Source organism: Procambarus clarkii, chromosome 1 (genome assembly GCF_040958095.1).
Source record: "Procambarus clarkii isolate CNS0578487 chromosome 1, FALCON_Pclarkii_2.0, whole genome shotgun sequence".
Taxonomy (NCBI): Eukaryota; Metazoa; Arthropoda; class Malacostraca; order Decapoda; family Cambaridae; genus Procambarus; species Procambarus clarkii.
Genome location: NC_091150.1, coordinates 45,183,110 through 45,202,200, shown reverse-complemented (window position 1 = coordinate 45,202,200; position 19,091 = coordinate 45,183,110). Strand labels below are relative to the sequence as shown.

At 40.7% G+C, this 19,091-nt stretch overlaps 1 protein-coding gene across 2 annotated transcripts in view; it reads left to right on the top strand.

Annotated features, from left to right (window-relative positions):
• Nucleotides 1–19,091, top strand: part of LOC123775184 (myosin phosphatase Rho interacting protein outspread) — a 96,750-nt gene that overhangs the window by 59,688 nt on the left and 17,971 nt on the right. The window contains exons 21-26 of one of the 2 annotated variants that reach the window (XM_069303666.1): nt 1,677–1,778; nt 5,139–5,276; nt 9,764–9,906; nt 11,163–11,397; nt 13,121–13,291; nt 13,521–13,697. In XM_069303666.1, the coding sequence (XP_069159767.1) occupies nt 1,677–1,778; nt 5,139–5,276; nt 9,764–9,906; nt 11,163–11,397; nt 13,121–13,291; nt 13,521–13,697 (966 nt within the window). The remainder of the gene's footprint in view (nt 1–1,676; nt 1,779–5,138; nt 5,277–9,763; nt 9,907–11,162; nt 11,398–13,120; nt 13,292–13,520; nt 13,698–19,091) is intronic. The other variant, XM_045770347.2, reaches the window with a different exon arrangement.

Sequence of the window (19,091 nt, the reverse complement as noted above, 5' to 3'; positions counted from 1 at the left end):
GGACAGACCATCAGTGAGGATGGTCTGATGGACAACCTACACCACTACTATAAAACCGAACACAAGGTGGTCATTGCCTGATAAGACCTAGCCTCATTGGAGGGGTTGGAGAGTCACATAGGAAGAACAAACCCCACAGGACTCAGTGTTGAAGGTATCACCGACTCAGCAGGCAGCATGGTAGAGACAGAAGAAATGAGCATCGCTGCGTTGCATGGGCAACGTACAATCCTCAAACTCACATGAGCTAGAGCAGGTTCAAGGGGAATATCCATGGGACCACCAAACCTGCAGGAAATATCCAGGGCCCAAAGGAATTGACCACACAGGACACCCAGACACTGGGATGCTACACCAGAGCGTTAGTTGAAGGATGTCATGAGAATCTATATAGGGTATGTAGGACGTTTATATATAAATGTTGTAAACCTTGTCCTGTCCAACACAGCCCTGTCCACACAGCTGTGAAGACCAACCTTAGCATGATATAGTGTAGCATGTGAATACCCAGTGTGCCATAAGCCACCCAATGTCACTCCTGACCCGAGTAAAGGCAGGAAAATCTAAAGACATCCGATTCACGCTGGGCAAGTGCCTCCACAAGCGAGGAAGACCTCTAAGAATGACCCCCCAAACACCCCAGGAAAGAGAGACTTGGCAGTGCAAAGGCAGTACTGTACTAGGGAGCGCACACAGGAAAGGTAACCCTGTATACATGCAACTGCAAACACACTTAACATCCAGGCTCAAACTACAATTGAGTGTACAGGAACCCCAATAAGGGCAAAAACCACCATGTAGCTGAATCAGCAAGACACTGGAGCCCAAGCAGCAGCACACGTTACACACATCAGCATGGAACAGCCAGCTGATGGTGAGCATCCTCCCTCCTACCCCCAAATTAGTAGGGGAGGTGGGATAAACCACGCTTGCATTAGTTTATAGAGATTCCATAGTTTGTTTACATAGTTGGGGGGGAGTTTTTTCAGCAGTTTAGAGGCTGAAAGAGGTTTAGTGTCTACTGAAGCCAGCAGTGGTCCGTTTTGTGTCATTAACTTTCTGATTGCTATCCTGGGGGTGACATACATAAATAAATGTCACTGCTCCATGCACCTCTGTGAGAGGACCAGGTTCTGGCTCTGGTCTCCTGTAGGTCGATAGAACGCGACAGCTGATGCAACCTTGTACTGGTACACTATCATTGATAGTAGTTTTAGGGAGCCACAAGGGTCTACTCCCAGAAAAGCAAAATGATCACATAGGACATTGTGGCATAAATTGTGAAAGTTGAGAAGGAAGAATTTTTTAAACCTGCAACTTCAAGAACACGAGGCAATAGATTCAAGCTGAGAAAACAAAGGTGCTCAAAATGTGTGAAGGTTGTCTTTTGCAGTGTTGTGGACAGTTGGAATAATTTTAATGAGAAAGTGGTGGATGCCATTACCATTGAAAGTTTCAAAGTATTATATGACAAAGGTCCAGGGAAGACTGGACACCACGAGCATAGTTCTCATCTTGTAACTATACTTGGGGTATTACGCTCGTTTGGCTCTTCTCATATGGGATAGCCAATGAAGGATGTATCTGATGGGCAGTCTAATGAAATACAAACACTCAGTTTGATATGAAGAAAAAATAATGAATGTGTAATGAGATGTGAATGATGATGTTAACAGGTGATTGAGACACCTAATTGGCAGCCCCTTCTCGTCACAACCTTCCCCCCCACCACGACCGTCTTCCCTCCTGCCCCGACCTGCGACACCCCCGTCATTGTGGTATTGTTTAGTCTGTGTTCTCCTCATGGCTTCTGGACTTTGGGAATCTTGAATCACACTTGCCTTTTTAGCTGTGGTAGAACATGTTATTCTAATTGGTTTAACCATTCTCTGAACAAAAAAAATAAACTGTTGTAAAAGTGGATCTTATATATTTATATATAAGGTGGATATAAATATATTTATAGGATCTTATAAATATATTTACAGTATAGAACAGTTTAAAAAATATATCTACCCATGAAAAGCTTATGGCATAACTTTAAATTACAGTATATCCTTTTACCTAGAAAGCATATTTGTATGGGATGTTGTGGTTAATCAAGTTTGTTAGCTTACTAATCAAATTCATTGTTTCATCTTGCTAATTCTGTGCTTTTTAATCAATTTGATTATGGATACCACACTAACTGTGAGGGAAGTTTCTGCATGATAATATACGCTTATAAGATGATAATTATTTGTAAACATTTTTAGCTGTTTAAATTTATTGATGATGAAATTAACAAAAATACTTTGTGAAAATGACTCCTCAGATCTACATCTTATTGGTAACTTTTAGTATAAAATAACAATTTGTTTTTAAGTGTTTATTGTAGGTTTTGCAATAATTATTTAAATTGTATATGCTTACCATTTATATTTCTATGCAGTGGACCATAGGATGTTTAGACTATTGGTCTATGGATCAGTTGCCTGTGGCAGAAAATGGCCAAGTGTTTATTGTAGGGGGTCAACCTCCAGAAATGATTGGGCAGTATCAGTTGACTTCTCTGTTTTGTAAATAGTGTATGTGTACTCCCCTATGACTGCACAGACTCTTTATCGAACCCTTACCGACTCACTCACGAAACCATTACATCTGAATTTGGGGATTCAGAATTATCCACACAAGATGCCAGATTTTGCATTGGGCAAACTATTTGATGATCCCCATGTAGATAACAGTATATTTTTCTATATATTAATCTGACTGATAGCCATTGTCTTTTTTTTCCCTGTTTGTGGTGACTGCTGTCACACAGTTTCTGCAGGCGGCTTTGTCCAGTTGTCGTCCTATGTTGGCCTTGTTGCTTCTTCGGTGTGGCTGTTATCAGCCTTCTCGGAAGGGTCGTGCCGGGGTTCGGGGTTTCTCCAGTCGGGGTGGGCCATGGGTGCCAGTTTATGAGCCAGCATCGTCTGGTCAGTGCAATGATCGCTCTGCTCGTATGCTGGCTTCTCATAAGGGGTGTCGGCCCTTTCGTGGGTCTCCCCATTGATGGGGTGATGTGGGGGGGGGGGGGCTCGCTCTGTTTGCTCACGCCTGGTCTTTGATTTGTGGGCACTTCGGGTTGTCTCCTCTGGCCTGTGGTGGCATTGAGCGGCTTTTCCTCCTTCGGAGCTGGTGGGGCAGGCTTCCTTCCCTGTGCTCTGTCGGGTCATCTCCAAGTGGTGTGCGCTTGAGTGGTCAAAATGACCCCGTCCCTCAGGTGGGGTTTTAGCCTGTTTCCATTGCCAAAATGGGATCGTGCAGATCTGTGGTTCATTCTGGACTTGACCCGTCTGAACCCCTGGATTCTTTGCCCCTCCTTTCGGATGACCACTCTGTCTCAGGACCAGCGTCTGTTGGAGGCGGGTGCCTGGATGGTGTCCCTGGTCCTCTGGGATGCGTATTTGCACATTCCCATTCATCCGAGGTTCAGAGACTGCTCAGGCTTACCGCTTTCATCGTCTACCTTTTGGCTTAAATCTGGCACCTTGTGTATTCACGCGTCTTACCCGGGTTGTGGTTACCCATCTGCGTCTGCTAGGGGTTCAGGTTCTGGCCTACCTCAATGACTGGCTGGTGTGTGCTCCCAGTCAGTCTGCTCACCAGGGGTGTGGTTCTTTCCCAGCTCGCTGGGTTCGGGTTCCTGCTGAACCGTAGGAAGTCCCATCTGGTTCCGTCTTGGGTTCAGACCTGGCTGGGTCTTGTTTGGAATTCTCGGACCGCTTCCATGTCTCTTCCTCCAGAGGTGTTGCTGTGACTGAGGAGGAGGGAAGGAAGGGGAAGTCCTGGGTCATTTGATGGTTGCTCGAGCAGTTTGCAGGAGTCTGAACTTCACTGTGCTGGTTTTCCCGCTGGGTCGGGTTTGGCTTCGGCATCTGTTCTGGTTCCTTCGGGGATGCCTCTTTAGCCAGTCACACTATTGCTGGGTTTGGACTCCATTGGTCTTGCGTCGCCGACTTCCTCTTCAGGTTTTTCGGGGTTCAGTGCCTTGGCGCCTACCAGAACTCTTGCTCGATGTGTTCACGGACAGGTCGTCTCTCGGCTGGGACTTGGTGACCAGTACTCGCCACACTGGCCAGGGTCATTGGGGTCCTTCCTTCTGTTGGGCTCACAGCACAGTGCGGAAGTTCGCGGCAGTTTGGCTGTGGCTTCAGAGGGTTTGAGTCGCTCAGGGCTCCACTGATCTGGCTCCATTCGGAGCCCTGTTCTCCAGTGGTTCATTGCCTCAACCGTGGGGGTTCCCTTCGGTCCTAGCCTGTTTGGGGCTGGTCGCTTTGAGTGGCTCATCTGCTGGTTTCTCGGGGTTTGACTCCATGTGGTTCATATCCAGGGGAAGTGTCCAACATTCCTGGCGAAACGGCCTGTCTCGGTTCATTCCCCTGTCCACGGAATGAACAGTCGACGCTGACTCCTTCAGTCAGCTCTGCCAGACGTACGGGTTCCCGGAGCTGGATCTCTTCGAATTGGCATGGTCTCGGCGTCTCCCGATATATGCGGCACCCTTCCCCGACCACAGTGCGTTCGCGGTGGATGCCTTTCGGCAGGACTGGTCAAGGTGAGGTTACCTATACCTCTTCCTACGGTTCAGCTGTTGTTTCGGGTTCTTGCTCAGTTGGAGTCTTATCACGGGAGAGTCATCCTGGTGACCCCCCTGGGTGGCCAGCGCAACCTTGTTTCAGGCTCCACTTGCTCGGTGCCCAAACCCAGTGCATTTTCCGCTTTAATCCTTTGAAAACTTTGATCCTTCTTCACACTTGATTCTCTACATAGACTTAATCAACTCCAGCATGGATGTTTTCTCGGAAAGAGTTCATTTATACGTATGTTTTCATGTATGTACTGATATGCAGTTAGAATTTGAGAAAGTAACATATAATATACTTTAATTTACTGTACACTGTATTAAAGAAACTGACCAATATCAAGTCGACACAATTTCTGGAGGTTGACCCTACCAAATAATGTAAACAAAATTATACATACCTATGGAGTGTTAGTGCAATGTACCAGTATGCTCTTCTGAAAATTCTTGGTATTATGATCCTGCCATGTGACATTCATTAATACTGTAGACTCAACTTTTATAACTATATTTGTCATTTTTGCATTAGGTTGAAGGTCTACGTGATTCACTGAAAGCAACAGAGAAGGAGCTTGAGCACACTGCGGATCGCTTGCATCGTGGTATTGAAGAAAATGAAACATTATGCAGCAGGATACGAGAGATGGAGCGACAACGACAGGACAAAGTGAGCAAATTATATTGCAGAAGAATTTTGATAGTGATTATTATCTGTCCAAGAAAGCAGATGGACTAGAGAAAAATTAAGAGATTTGGATATACCGTTAAATATTTTGTGTAGTTGATGCAGCAAATAGAGAAATATTTATAGGGTCAGCAGTTTTAGGGAGTTGAGCAAGAGTAGTGTAATAATGGGATGGTGATTAAGTAGGTAATCATTAGTATTTGCAAGGAATACATTCACATGACATCTACTAATGGTAAAATTTGTAATGCTAAGGCTTGGGCACTCCTGTTTGTTTTGTCTGGGTGCTCGGGCTGAGTTTCTTAGTGCAGATGTTTTGCTTTGCTGCTGGGTAGTTTTGCCATGGCACGGAAGTTTTATATGCCTTAAGCCTACACGACTCTATACTTGGGCTTGGGAATGTCTGCCCTGAGACTCCAGGGTGCTGGGACGTGTGGGGATGGTGTCATTGTGTACATGTGCTGTATTTTATTCTGCTGATTTCTAGGATGTGGATTTGCATCCCGTTAGGGCTTATTTGTGCTTGGCGTGTTTAGATTTCTGTATGTATATCCTGTGCTTCTCATGCATCCGCCCCTTGGTTGACCTGGGCCTCCATCTGTTGGCAGTTGGGAGTATTAGAATTAGCATTGTTCACATTCTCCAATAACTTCAGTTTGTAAGGTTTGTATATACCATTGCATAAGGATCAGGGGGGCTACTGGTCCTTATGTACTGGTATATACAAACCTTAGAAACTGCACCAGGCATCTTTAAGCCCCCACTAACTTACTGAGAACTATGACCAGATCTCATTCTTTGAGGTGAGGAGAACTTTAAAAGTGAGACAACCAACCAAGAAGGTTAAGCAGAAAAACAAGCTATTGCTTGAAGGAAGGAAATGAACAATGAAGGAAGCAAGGCAAGCAATCATTTGCAGGCAAGGTCTTTCTGGAGTTACCAGAAAGACACATTTCATTACATTCAATATAGGAATTTTCTCTCTCCCTTTCTTCCTTCCTCCCATCTCTCCCTTTCTCTCCCCCATTCTCTACCTCTTTCTCTACCCTCTGCCTTTCTCTCCCCCCCTCTGCCCCTTTCTCTCTCCCCCCTCTCTCTCTCTTCTCCTTTCTCTCCCCTCTATCAGAAAAGTTAATACTGTAAGAGCTAAGTAGTCAGAATGAATGAATTTTCATTGTTTATAAGTAATGGTGGAATAAGCATATAAACCGAAAATGTACCAGTAAACGGCTAGAATGCCCAGGTAAATGGCAGGGATTTGTTTTCCTCTATGGATCCCCCCTTCCAGTTTCAGAATTCATGAAAATTGAAGGAGTTGCTATAAATGGTAATATTTCTTAAAAGGTAGTACTGTGACTGACCTCTGACTGACCTATGACATTCACATAACCCAAAGTGTCATCTTGGAAAGTTGGGTGATGCTAGCCACAAGCATCTGACCTCATTCGGACAAGCAGAAAGGCAGATTAAAGAACTACTTAGATTCTGTGACAAATTTTCACTCAACCACTTTCACTAGGGAGCCGGTCGGCCAAGTGGACAGCACACTGGACTTGTGATCCTGTGGTCCCGGGTTCGATCCCGGGTGCCGGCGAGAAACAATGGGCAGAGTTTCTTTCACCCTATGCCCCTGTTACCTAGCAGTAAAATAGGTACCTGGGTGTTAGTCAGCTGTCACGGGCTGCTTCCTGGGGGTGGAGGCCTGGTCGAGGACCGGGCAGCGGGGACACTAAAAAGCCCCGAAATCATCTCGAGATAACCTCAAGATAACCAGCAGATATCAGAACCAACGAGAAATGTAAATATTCTAGATCTGGTCTTTACGAACAATGCAGACATTATCAGGGACATTACGATATCAGATACCACATACTCAGATCACAAGCTCATTGAAGTGCAAACGACTATCAATACTCAGAATAGACCTAAAATGTTGATGAAGTGAGAGGGATTATTCAGTAAATTCAATTTCAATAATAAAAGGATAGACTGGGAGAAAATAAACAGGGAACTTACAAACATTCCATGGGAAACTGTTCTAAGTAATATAAGTCCTACAGGAGGAATAGAAAAACTGACTTCTGAAGCGTATCAAGTCTGTCTGAAACATGTTCCTTTGAGGAAAGCCAGAAAGAGATCCAACGTAGAAAGAGAACACAGACGGCACTATAAAAGAAGGAAAAAATAACGAAAATGCTCAAACAGACATGACTTTCTCGTCAAAGAAGGAATAATTTAAATAGGGAGATTGAAGAAATCGAGCGGAAATTGAAACACTCATATGAAACTGAAGAAAGGCAGTTAGAACAGAAAGGAATTCAGGAAATAAAGAAATATCCAAAATACTTCTTCACATATGCAAAATCAAAAGCAAAAACCACTGCCAGTATTGGACCTATTCATACAAGTGAAGGTTCATACACGGAGGATGACAAAGAAATTAGTGAAATTCTGATAAAGCAGTATGAGGACATGTTTAGCACTCCAATAAACAACATAAAAGTGGAAGATCCAGACAATTTCTTTATGCGGGATATCCAAACCCCTGTAAATATAACTGATATAAACACGAGCGTACTAGACTTTGAAAGAGAAATTGAAAACATGCTCATGCACTCGGCTCCGGGTCCAGATTCATGGAATTCAATATTTATAAAGAAATGCAATGTGCCGGTAGCACAGGCACTCGGCATAGTGTGGAGAAAGAGCTTGGACATGGGGGAGATACCAGATGCACTTAAAGTAGCAGACATAGCCCCTCTACACAAGGGAGGGAGCAAAGCATTGACAAAGAATTATAGACCAGTTGCACTAGCGTCGCACATAATAAAAGTATTTGAGAGAGTGATTAGGAGTCAGGTCACTAGTTTCATGGAGACCTATGACCTTCACAACCCAGGCCAACATGGATTTCGAACGGAACAGAAGATTTCGGGTTTTGGATTTCAAGAAGAAAAATGGAATGCTGATGTGGTATACACAGACTTCGCAAAGGCTTTCGATAAATGTGACCATGGAGCGATAGCACACAAAATGAGGTCAATGGGAATAACCGGTAAAGTAGGACGCTGGATACTCGGTTTTCTGTCAAACAGGACTCGGCAGGTTACAGTCAACCAAATAAAATAGAGTCCAAGCGCAGCTAAAAGCTCTGTACCTCAGGGTACAGTCCTTGCACCACTGCTTTTCCTTATTCTCATATCAGATATAGACAAAAATACAAGTCACAGCTTCGTATCATCCTTTGCAGATGACACAAAAATCAGTATAAAAATTACCTCGGCTGAAGACATTAGAAAATTTCAAGCAGGTACAGGGTATTAATAAAGTTTTCGACTGGGCAACAAAAAATTACATGATGTTTAACAGTGATAAATTCCAGGTACTCAGGTATGGTAAAAATGAGGACCTTAAATATAATACAGGGTACAAAACACAATCAAATGTGCCCATAGTAAGAAGACAGCATGTAAAGGATTTGGGAATAATGATGTCTGACGACCTAACGTTTAGGGAGCATAACCAAGCAAATATTGCATCAACCAGAAAAATGATCGGATGGATTACGAGAACTTTCAAATCCAGAGATCCCATCACAATGGTTGTACTCTTCAAGTCACTTCTGTTGTCTCGTTTTGAGTACTGAGTACGTCTTGCTCAGTACTCACTTCCCCCTTCAGAGCAGGAGAGATTGCGAAAATAGAAGGAATACAGAGAACATATACAGCACGCATAGACACGATAAAGCACCTAAATTATTGGGATCGTCCCAAAGCCCTCCAAATGTACTCACTAGAAAGAAGACGAGAGAGATATCAAATAATATACACCTGGAAGATACTGGAGGGCCAAGTACCAAATCTACACAGTAAAATACAGTAACAACGTACTGGAGTGAACGATATGGAAGAAAATGCAGAATAGAACCAGTGAAGAGCAGGGGTGCCATAGGCACAATCAGAAAACACTGTATAAACATCAGAGGTCCACGATTGTTCAACTCCCTCCCAGCGAGCATAAGAAATATTGCTGGAACAACCGTGGACATCTTCAAGAGGAAACTAAATTGTTTCCTCCAAGGAGTGCCGGATCAACTGGGCTGTGGTGGATATGTGGGCCTGCAGGCCGCTCCAAGCAACAGCCTGGTGAACCAAACTCTCACAAGTCAGAACTTGGGGAGTAGAAGAACTCCCAGATCCCCATCAACCAGGTATCAACCAGTTCTGCTGACAGTTTACATTTAGTCAAGTCTACATCAGCAGATGGTGCAAACTCCTAGAGGTACTACATACAAAAGTTTCTAATTTGTATGTGGATACACACATACATACTCCCTTACTCTCTATGCAATCTTGTTATTATTAACTTCTGTGTACGTTTCACATGATTAGTATGGAATTTTTACTAATTTGATCTATTTAAGTTTAATAATAACTTTGTCAAGGCTAATTTCCCATTCTCTTCCTCAGGACCGACGAGCATCTTCCAATTTATCCATTTCCAGCAGCCGTGAAAGGTTCTCCTCTAAGAAAAACCTTCCTCGCATAGACTCCATCAGTGACCTCACAAACTTTGATTTCACTCTAGAACCAGATGAACTGGACAAAGAACAGTGAGTGTCATAAGTATGAATGTTGGTACATAGTTAATATTCTGGCTTTTCTTGATATAAGTTTTACCAATAGACTCTGTAGGTTATTAAGGACAACTTATGGGCAGTGTTCTCGGTAGCTCCCCCTTGTGCTTATGCTCCGACTACTACCAGTCAGACTAGCCAACACCAGATATAAGCCCAATACCATTGTACATTATGTTTATATGGTTTTCACTACTATATGATTGTAATGAAATATACCAGGTAAGCCTGGTATGTATATCAATTCAAACATTATCATGTGTTATGTGAATTATGTGATTTATCAAGTTATTCAACACACATACTCTTGTAAAAATATAGAAACAAGTGATAAACAATCAATGAAACATATGAGAAGAACACAGTAGTTGTGTGTGTTATACCTCAGTGTCAGCAAAGTCGACATGGTGTGTTGACAGATGCCAAACCACATGGCCACCACGCAACCTTTCAGAGCACCTCCACCCAGTAAAAAGATAAATATTCACTTATTTTCACATGTTTCTTAAATTTTGCTTACAAATTAATGTCCTATAATGGAATTAAAAAAAAAAATTCTATTGGGCATAGGCAGGAATGACTATTTTCATTTAGCTGCTGTCCAAGTGTTAATGTGCCATATCAGATAGCATGGTGTGTCAGCATGCTTTGGTAGCATTTGCAATTGATTTAGGAATAAAGTACAGTACAGTACTATATTGTATGTGCATTGGAGCTCCAGCTCTTTGGGTCTTGTGGCACCTGTGTTTGGCTACATTATGTTCATTATGCATCTATCTAGGTGATTATCCTTGTCTCTGTACGATTTAAGTTTGGGTACATCTACCTAAAAAGTACAAAGGAATGTAATTAGACACTCTTATATTTTACTATTTTTAAATTCATATTTACAAATTTTATTAAAGATATAAAATATCTTAATATCTTTGTTTTAGGTCGTACAAAAGTATCTTGATTCTGTGTAGGTAAAAACACTCAATAATTATGAAGCATTCTCAGTCATAGAAAATCATGTTCTAATTATTTTGAAAAAGTATCTTTTCAGATACCTTTCATATTTCGCCATGTTATTGTAGTACAGTGGATTTGAGGACCTCATGGCATTTTTGTGGTTAAGTTTTATGCAACAGTAGAGGTACTATAGTTTCTTTTCAAGTACTGTACGGGTGTCAGGACATCAGTACCCTTAAACTATATTATTCATTCAAAATATTTCCTGCATCCCTCAACAGGCTGGTTGATGAATACAATGAACTCCGGCTGAGATTTGAGAAGGCTGTGAATGAGATCAAGGCTTTGAAGAGAGAAATTCGGGAAGTTCAAAATCAGCAGGATGAAATGGAACTCTCCAACTTGAAACTTAAGCAAGACCTTAAGGGCAGCGAAGGAGACTTTAATTCCCAGCTGAGTCTCATGACATGCAGAATACAAGATCTGACTAATAAACTCACCAATTCAGAGAAGCAGGTATAATTATGTTCTTTAATCCATTTCTCGCTTTTATAGTTTATACGACTAGTCTTTTCCATTTTCAGTTTTGTCTTGTGGCAAGTTTGCATATAATGGCAGTACAGTATCTATTTTGTGATTGGTACTACTCTAAGTCTTTTAACCCCCTGGGCTGATCTTGCAATTATAGCCTGCAACATGTCCAGGTGCAAGAAATAAAAAAAATAAAAATAAATAATTTTCATCTTATAAAAGTGTTCATTTGTGTTCCCTGATCATGGGAAAAATAATAAAAATATCATAGGTGGCATATTTTGGCCGCAATAGGGTGGAGAAATCTGGCAAAAAAAAAAAAAAAAGGCGTCGAGAGAGAGAGCTAGCGTCGGAGGTGGTCTGCTCCACTCAAGCTGTCAGGTGGAAGCTGCCACAGATATTATTACCTAATTATTTCATTGTATCTGATTGAGGTTTTCTCTGTTGTTTTGCAGTAACATTATTCAATAGTGTGTAGTGTGATATATAATAAAATGTGTGAACCAACTGTACAACTAAGCTGGTATGGTGAGTCAAGACAATAATTAAGATTGCCACACAGTCAGCTGATGCTTCCTCCCTCACTCGCCAACATTCCTACTCCCACTATACCGTTTGTGCTGTTTGTACACTACAGTATATATACACACACACATTATATATAAGTATCTACATCTTTTGTTCACCATAACTGTACAACTAAGGTGGTATGGTGAGTTCAGACAATAAGAGATTACCCCACACAGTCAGCAGACACTTCCCTCCCTCCCTCCCTCCCTACCTCCCTCCCTCGTTCAAGGCCAGACGCACTAACATTCCTCCTCCAACCATACTCTTAGTGGTGTTATTACACTATATACACACATTTTATATAAGTATCTACATGTTTTAATCACCATAACTGTACAACTAAGCTTGTGTTGTGTCCAAACAACATAGTGGCCACAACAAAATTGCATGACAAGAGGACACAGCAGCCAGCAGATGATGCCACCTCATTCACCAAAATGGCTCCTCCCAACATATTCCTTTTGCTGTTATTTCACTATATACACATGTTATATATAAGTATCTACAATTGTGTTCACCATAGCGAACCACTAAGCTGGTGTGATGAGTTCAGACAATAACAGGTGGCCACATAGTCTAAGCAGACCCCATCTCCCTCAGCATTACTCCTCCTACCATACTACACACAGCGCTAATTACCACAACAATCCTGCTATTATTAGTATCCTGGTTTTTTTTTATCACAGTCAGGGGTCTTCTGTAATACTATCATAGCTAAATAATACCAGTTACATATTTATTTTGACATTTTTAGGTGATGCTGTGGTCACAAGCTGAACAGCAGTACTGTTAGCTCATGCTGCATGCACCAACCTTGGTTGCTCACTCAGTACTGAGGCTCTCACACCTGGGAATGTTGCCCACGATTTTTGTTTAAATGGCGTCTGTTTACAAGAGCCCTGAGGAAGCTGATGTGAACCCCGTGTAACCGCAAGACTTATAAATCTTGCGCAGTATTCCAACACATCAATAGCTGCGGTGCACAATTCCGCAACAGTTACTCGCCCCAGCTAGTGACGTGTTATACAGTTTAAGGGTTAAAGGAAAATGTAATCATAACTTTATCCAAACTATTCTCAACTTGATGTTTTTATATGCTATGTAAATATATAACTAATTCTTGAAACAAATCTTTTAGGTTCGCCTCTTGAAGCAGAAAATCAGTCGTGCAGAAAGTAGAGATCGTAGGAGAACTCAAAGTCTCAAAGGCCGAGAGTCGTTTGCTCTCTCGAGAGATATGGAGTTAAAGTTGTCTCAGCTAGAAGCAAAGATTGAACAGCTAATGCAGTCTGCAGCTGCATTACCAGATGTAAGTAGTATTTTGCATTCTAGACTAATCCATTAACTTTATTGCTAGATATTATTTGATGAAGGCTTAAGCTATGTCATTGAATGTGCAATAAATGTGCTTTAATCTTCAAGAAATGTCTGTAAGCAATTTAGAAACAATAACAATGATTGCATGCGAGTCTGTTGAAATGGTGCTAAATGATATTAGATCAGTCTAGTGTATATAAGATTTGCATTTTGTTACTTAGGTGGAAGAGGAAACCAAGGGTGGAAATGGCCAACCCAAGGAACCAAAAATACCAAAAAGGTCTAAAAGCTTTGATGAATCCACCAAGTCTTCACGATTACGCAGAAAATCGCTCGATAGTCCATCAAGCTCGGAAGCCATGAAAGCTATTGTGAGACTCAATACACTTGAATCCAAGGTAATAATGGAATGCAGAACACAATTTATTTAAGAATAATACTTTTATAGTAGAAACTTGTTTGATGTTTGCATGGTATCATTTAAAGTTGTGGATAAAATTATTTTCAACAACCTCTTCCTTCAATGCATTCCACTTGCTGACCACCCATACAAGGAACGAGAACTTCCTTGCAATCTTTCAAGGAAGACCCTTGCATTACTTACATTACTGACATTGAATCTTGCATTACCGACTCTTGCACCTGGGTGGGGTCAGTAATTCAGCCTGGGGGAAAGCGGAGGAGGGGGACCTCGATTGAAAGTCAAACGTGTATAAATACACTCTGGCTTCCTGTCCCTTGACACAATGAATTAATCTTTTGGCCTTACTTGGAAGTCAATCTCCCACCACTGTCCTCTTCTCCTACCTATCTTTAATTTAAATAGGCTCCCTCTATTCATTTTTCTTCCCCTCAAGATGTGTAAAGTTGTCGTATCCCCTTAGTTTCTTCTCTCTGGTAAGGTTGTGAGGACGAGTTCTCTCAACCTGTTCTCATAGCTGAGGCCTCTCAGTTCTGGTAATAATCTAGTTATAATGCCAGGACATGGTAGTTATAATACCATGGTAGTTATAATACCAGGACATGGTAGTTATAATACCAGGACATGGTAGTTATAATGCCAGGACATGGTAGTTATAATGTCTGGATATGGTACATAGTTATAGTGCCAGGACATGAAAACAGTAGAGGATACTAAAGCAACTGGTTTTAAGACACATTTATTCCAATCCAGTAGACAAGAGTTTGTGAAGTGTGTTATTGTCAGGAAATGATATACAGTATGAGAGTCTTTGTTGTATTAAAGCCTTAAAGCAACATAAGAGTGCGACAGCTTGTGCAGTCAGTCCCGTATCACAAATTTTCAAGTATCTCCACAGGGTTATAATGTGTCGAGGAATTCAGATGGAGAATAGTCATCAAAAAGGTATTCCTAAATAATTCAAAGTCCTTCCAAACTGTCACTTGCAAACACAGGTGACCTCCAAACAGGATCTCGACATCTTGGCTGGATATAAATACAGTACAGTAGGAGCTGCCTCATATAGGCCAATGGGTCTTCAGCATTTACCTTTATTCATATGTTCACTTTCATAAGCCAGCACAAATATCTCATGACTGTTCACCTAAAGGTGAACGAAATAATAATTGCCAATCCACGAGAAGTTGACGTAATAGCATTAGAGATCTGCCATGAGGATGATAAACTAATGATCATAAATGCAGAAAGTCCACCGCCAAGCAACACATGAACAAAAGAGGAGCTAGATAGTAAATGAGAGGGTCTTATAACAATAATGAGATAGATTATATCGAGAGCAGATAAAGATAGATTACGACTGTTGATAGTCAGGGACTTCAACTTGAGATCCATAGACTGGGAAGCATATGAAGCTAGAACAGAAGATTTTTGGACCTGTAGGTTTGTAGACCTCATCCTAGAAACATTCTTGTATCAACTTGTTAAACAAGCTACGAGGATGAGGGAAGGGGATGTTCCCTCCATGCTAGATTTGATATTCACCAGGAAGGAGGAAGAGAGATTTGACATTCAGTACCTTCCTCCCTTGGGTGAAAGTGACCACGTCTTTTTGGGAATAAAGTATGCAATGCATTATAATCTGGAAGAAAATAAGGAGGTTAAAGCAGTTGAAAAGCCTGACTTCAGGAGAGGACATTATGGCAACCTTAGAATTCTTTTTAAGTGAGTATAATTGGACAGACTTGTTGCTAGGCAAGGAAGCAAATGAGATGTATGTCAAGTTTTGTGAAATATATGATAAAGGCACAAAAAAATTATATCAAAACAGAAATGCAGAACTAGGAAATAGGATTGGATTCAACAGAAATTGCAAGAGGGCCAGAGACCAAAAGACACAAAAATGGAATCAATATAGGAAGAGGCCAAACCCCCAAACATAGCAGCGATATAAAGATGCAAGAAACAACTACATGGCAGTGAAAAGAGAGGCAGAAAGAAATTTTGAAAAGATTGCAAACAATAGGATTGCAGACAAATGTAAAACAGAACCAGGTCTATTCTATAAATTCATAAACAACAAATTACAGGTAAAGGATAATGTTCAGAGGTTGTAAATGGGAAATAGATTCACAGAAAATGAAAAGGAAATGTGTGAAACATTAAACAAAAAGTTCCAAAGTGTGTTTGTACAAAATGATATCTTCAGGGTACCAGACACAGTAAGAATTCCAGAGAACAACTTAGAGCACATAGAAAGTGTCTAGAGACAAAGTGGAAAGAATGCTCAAGGAGCTAAGTAAGAACAAAGCAGTTAGTCCAGATGGAGTTTCACTATGTGTTCTGAGAGAATGTGCACCTGAGCTCAGCATTCCACTTTAACTGATTTTTCAGGCATCCCTGTTTACAGGAGTTGTAGAAGTAGTGTGGAAAAAGGCTAACATAGTTCCAATCTACAAAAGTGACAGCAGGGAAGACTCCCTTAATTATAGACCTGTATCATTGACAAGTGTCATAGTCAAAATATTGGAAAAAAATAATTAAAACTAAATGGGTAGAACACCTTGGAGAAAAACGAAATAATATCAGACACAGTATGGTTTTCGATCTGGAAGATCCTGTGCAACGAACTTACTCAGTTTCTATGATCTAGCCACAGAGCTTTTACAGGAAAGAAATGGTTGGGTTGACTGCATCTATCTGGACCTAAAAAAGGCTTTTGACAGAGTTCCACATAAGAGGTTGTTCTGGAAACTGGAACATATTGGAGGGGTGATGGGTAAGCTTCTAACATGGATGAAATTGTTCCTGACTGACAGAAAAATGAGGGCCGTAATCAGAGGCAAAGTATCGGATTGGAGGAATGGAATCACGAGTGGAATACTGTACCACAGGGTTCAGTTCTTGCACCGGAAATGTTCATTGTCTACATAAACGATCTACCCGTTGGAATACAGAATTATATGAACATGTTTGCTGCTGATAGTAAGATAATAGGGAAGATAAGAAATCTAGATGGTTGTCATGCCCTTCAAGAAGACCTGGACAAAATAAGTATATGGAGCATCACTTGACAAATGGAATTTAATGTGAATAAATGCCATGTTATGGAATGTGTAATAGGAAAACATAGACCCCACACAACCTATAAATTATGTGAGAAATCTTTAAAGAATTCTGACAAAGTAAAGGGATCTAAAGGTGGTTTTAGATAGAAAACTGTCACCTGAGGACCACATAAAGAACATTGTGCAAGGAGCCTATGCTACACTTTCTAACTTCAGAATTGCTTTTAAATACATTGACGGAGAAATACTAAAGAAATTGTTCACGACTTTTGTTAGACCAAAGCTGGAATATGCCGCGGTTGTATGGTGCCCGTATCTTAAGAAGCACATCAACAAACTGGAAAAGGTGCAACGATATGCCATTTAGAAGAAGCACATCAACAAACTGGAAAAGGTGCAACGATATGCCACTAAATGGCTCCCAGGACTGAAGGGCAAGAGCTACGAGGAGAGGTTAGAGGCATTAAATATGCAAAAACTAGAAGATAGAAGAAAAAGAGGCGATATGATCACTACATACAAATTAGTAACAGGAATCGTTAAAATTGATAGGGAAGACTTCAAGAACATAGATTTAAACTAACGAAACAAAGCTGCTGGAGAAATATAAGAACATTCACTTTTGTAAACAGAGTGGTAGATGGTTGGAACAAGTTAGGTGAGAAGGTGGTGGAGGCCAAAACTGTCAGTAATTTCAAAGTGTTATATGACAGAGTGCTGGGGAGACGGGACACCACGAGCGTAGCTCTCTTCCTATAACTACACTTAGGTAATTACTGTTGTCCTGGTGTGCCATCAGCAGGCTGGTACCTCTATGAGTTTACTTTTTTAGCATTCTGAAACTTGGTTTCTAGTGTGCTGTGGGGTCATGTTTTTCTGTTATATTGTGATCTGTGTTACTACTCTGTTTCACATGTGTATTGACTAGCCCTTGCATGCTCCTTGAATCTTCAAATCTATTCATGAGAGTTCAGTGTTGATATGAACAACTGTTAGTCCTATTAGCCTATGTATCTTCATTCATTGCTGTCATACTTTGCTCAGGGCCATATATGTTGATTTACAGTGAGCATGGCTCACGTGTCTGTCCCTTAGCTCTCTGGTGATAAACATACAATACTGTGCTGTCAGCCCATCCTCCTATTTAGGTAGTATTTATAGTAATGATGAGGACCATCATACCTTTCTTGACATAAAACACAGCTAGAAGTAGAAATTGGTACTATTGAATTTGGAAAAGTTTTTGTAGTGATGTTGCAAAGAAAATTTAACCTGACCTAACCTTCCTAGGAATATTTAAGTTAGATTTTAGCTTTATTTTTTCTGGGCTCTTATAAAGTCAATAGTTTCTAATCCTACTATCTAATTGTCAGTTACATCTATGTATGTACAATGGTCTACATAGTTGCAAAAAGTACTATCTAATCAGGAGGATAGGTTGTGTGTTGTATGTGGCTGGCTGTACTATTAACCCCTTCACTGCACACCTATTTTTGGCAAAAATTTCATGGTGCAGCTGTTTAGGACATATTTTTTGTTGTTTTTATAAATGTTCAGCCTAATGTTAATGTCAAAATGTTTCCAAACTCAATAATTTTCATTTCAAATCACAAAGAGCAATGAAAACATTAAAAAGCCTTAAAATATAGTCTAATTAAAAAAAATCACACAACCCTTAAAGCGCCTTAAGGTTCTTTGCACAGTGCAGTTGTTAATATCCAAGGATATGGATGGTTATGCATTAAGGAATAACTGAATGAATCAGCTCATTGGAGCTTTTCACAAGTTGAAAGCTTTATTTTGAACACTTCTCAAAAAAACACTTATATTAACATATTACTAAATATTCCTACTGTCTTCAAACCAAAATACAGTACAAAATAAGATATATAAAGCTAGTTAGGTGCCATGATGCATGAAATACAAAATGTGCATAAATACACAAGTGTGAGGAGTCCGAGAGTGTGTTATTTTGGCATCGTACACAGTACAGCAATTGGTTGCATGGGTCTTGGGCACCAACTTGTGTACAGGCAAACCTATTCTTGGGCAGTTTGAATTTTTATGTTAAAAAAAAACTCAGTTTGATTGTACTGTACATTATAATATTGCTGTTGAATGTAAAATTTTTGAGTTTAAGGTATAATCTGCAAATAGGCAAGCATTATCCACATAATTCAGTTACTGCAAGTAGAGACAAGCTAGTATACCGAGTATAATACTGCTGATGCAAGACAGTGTGGTTTTATACGAGCTAAAGAATAAAATATTAGCTAAGGTATACTAATTCACTGAATTTTTGCTGT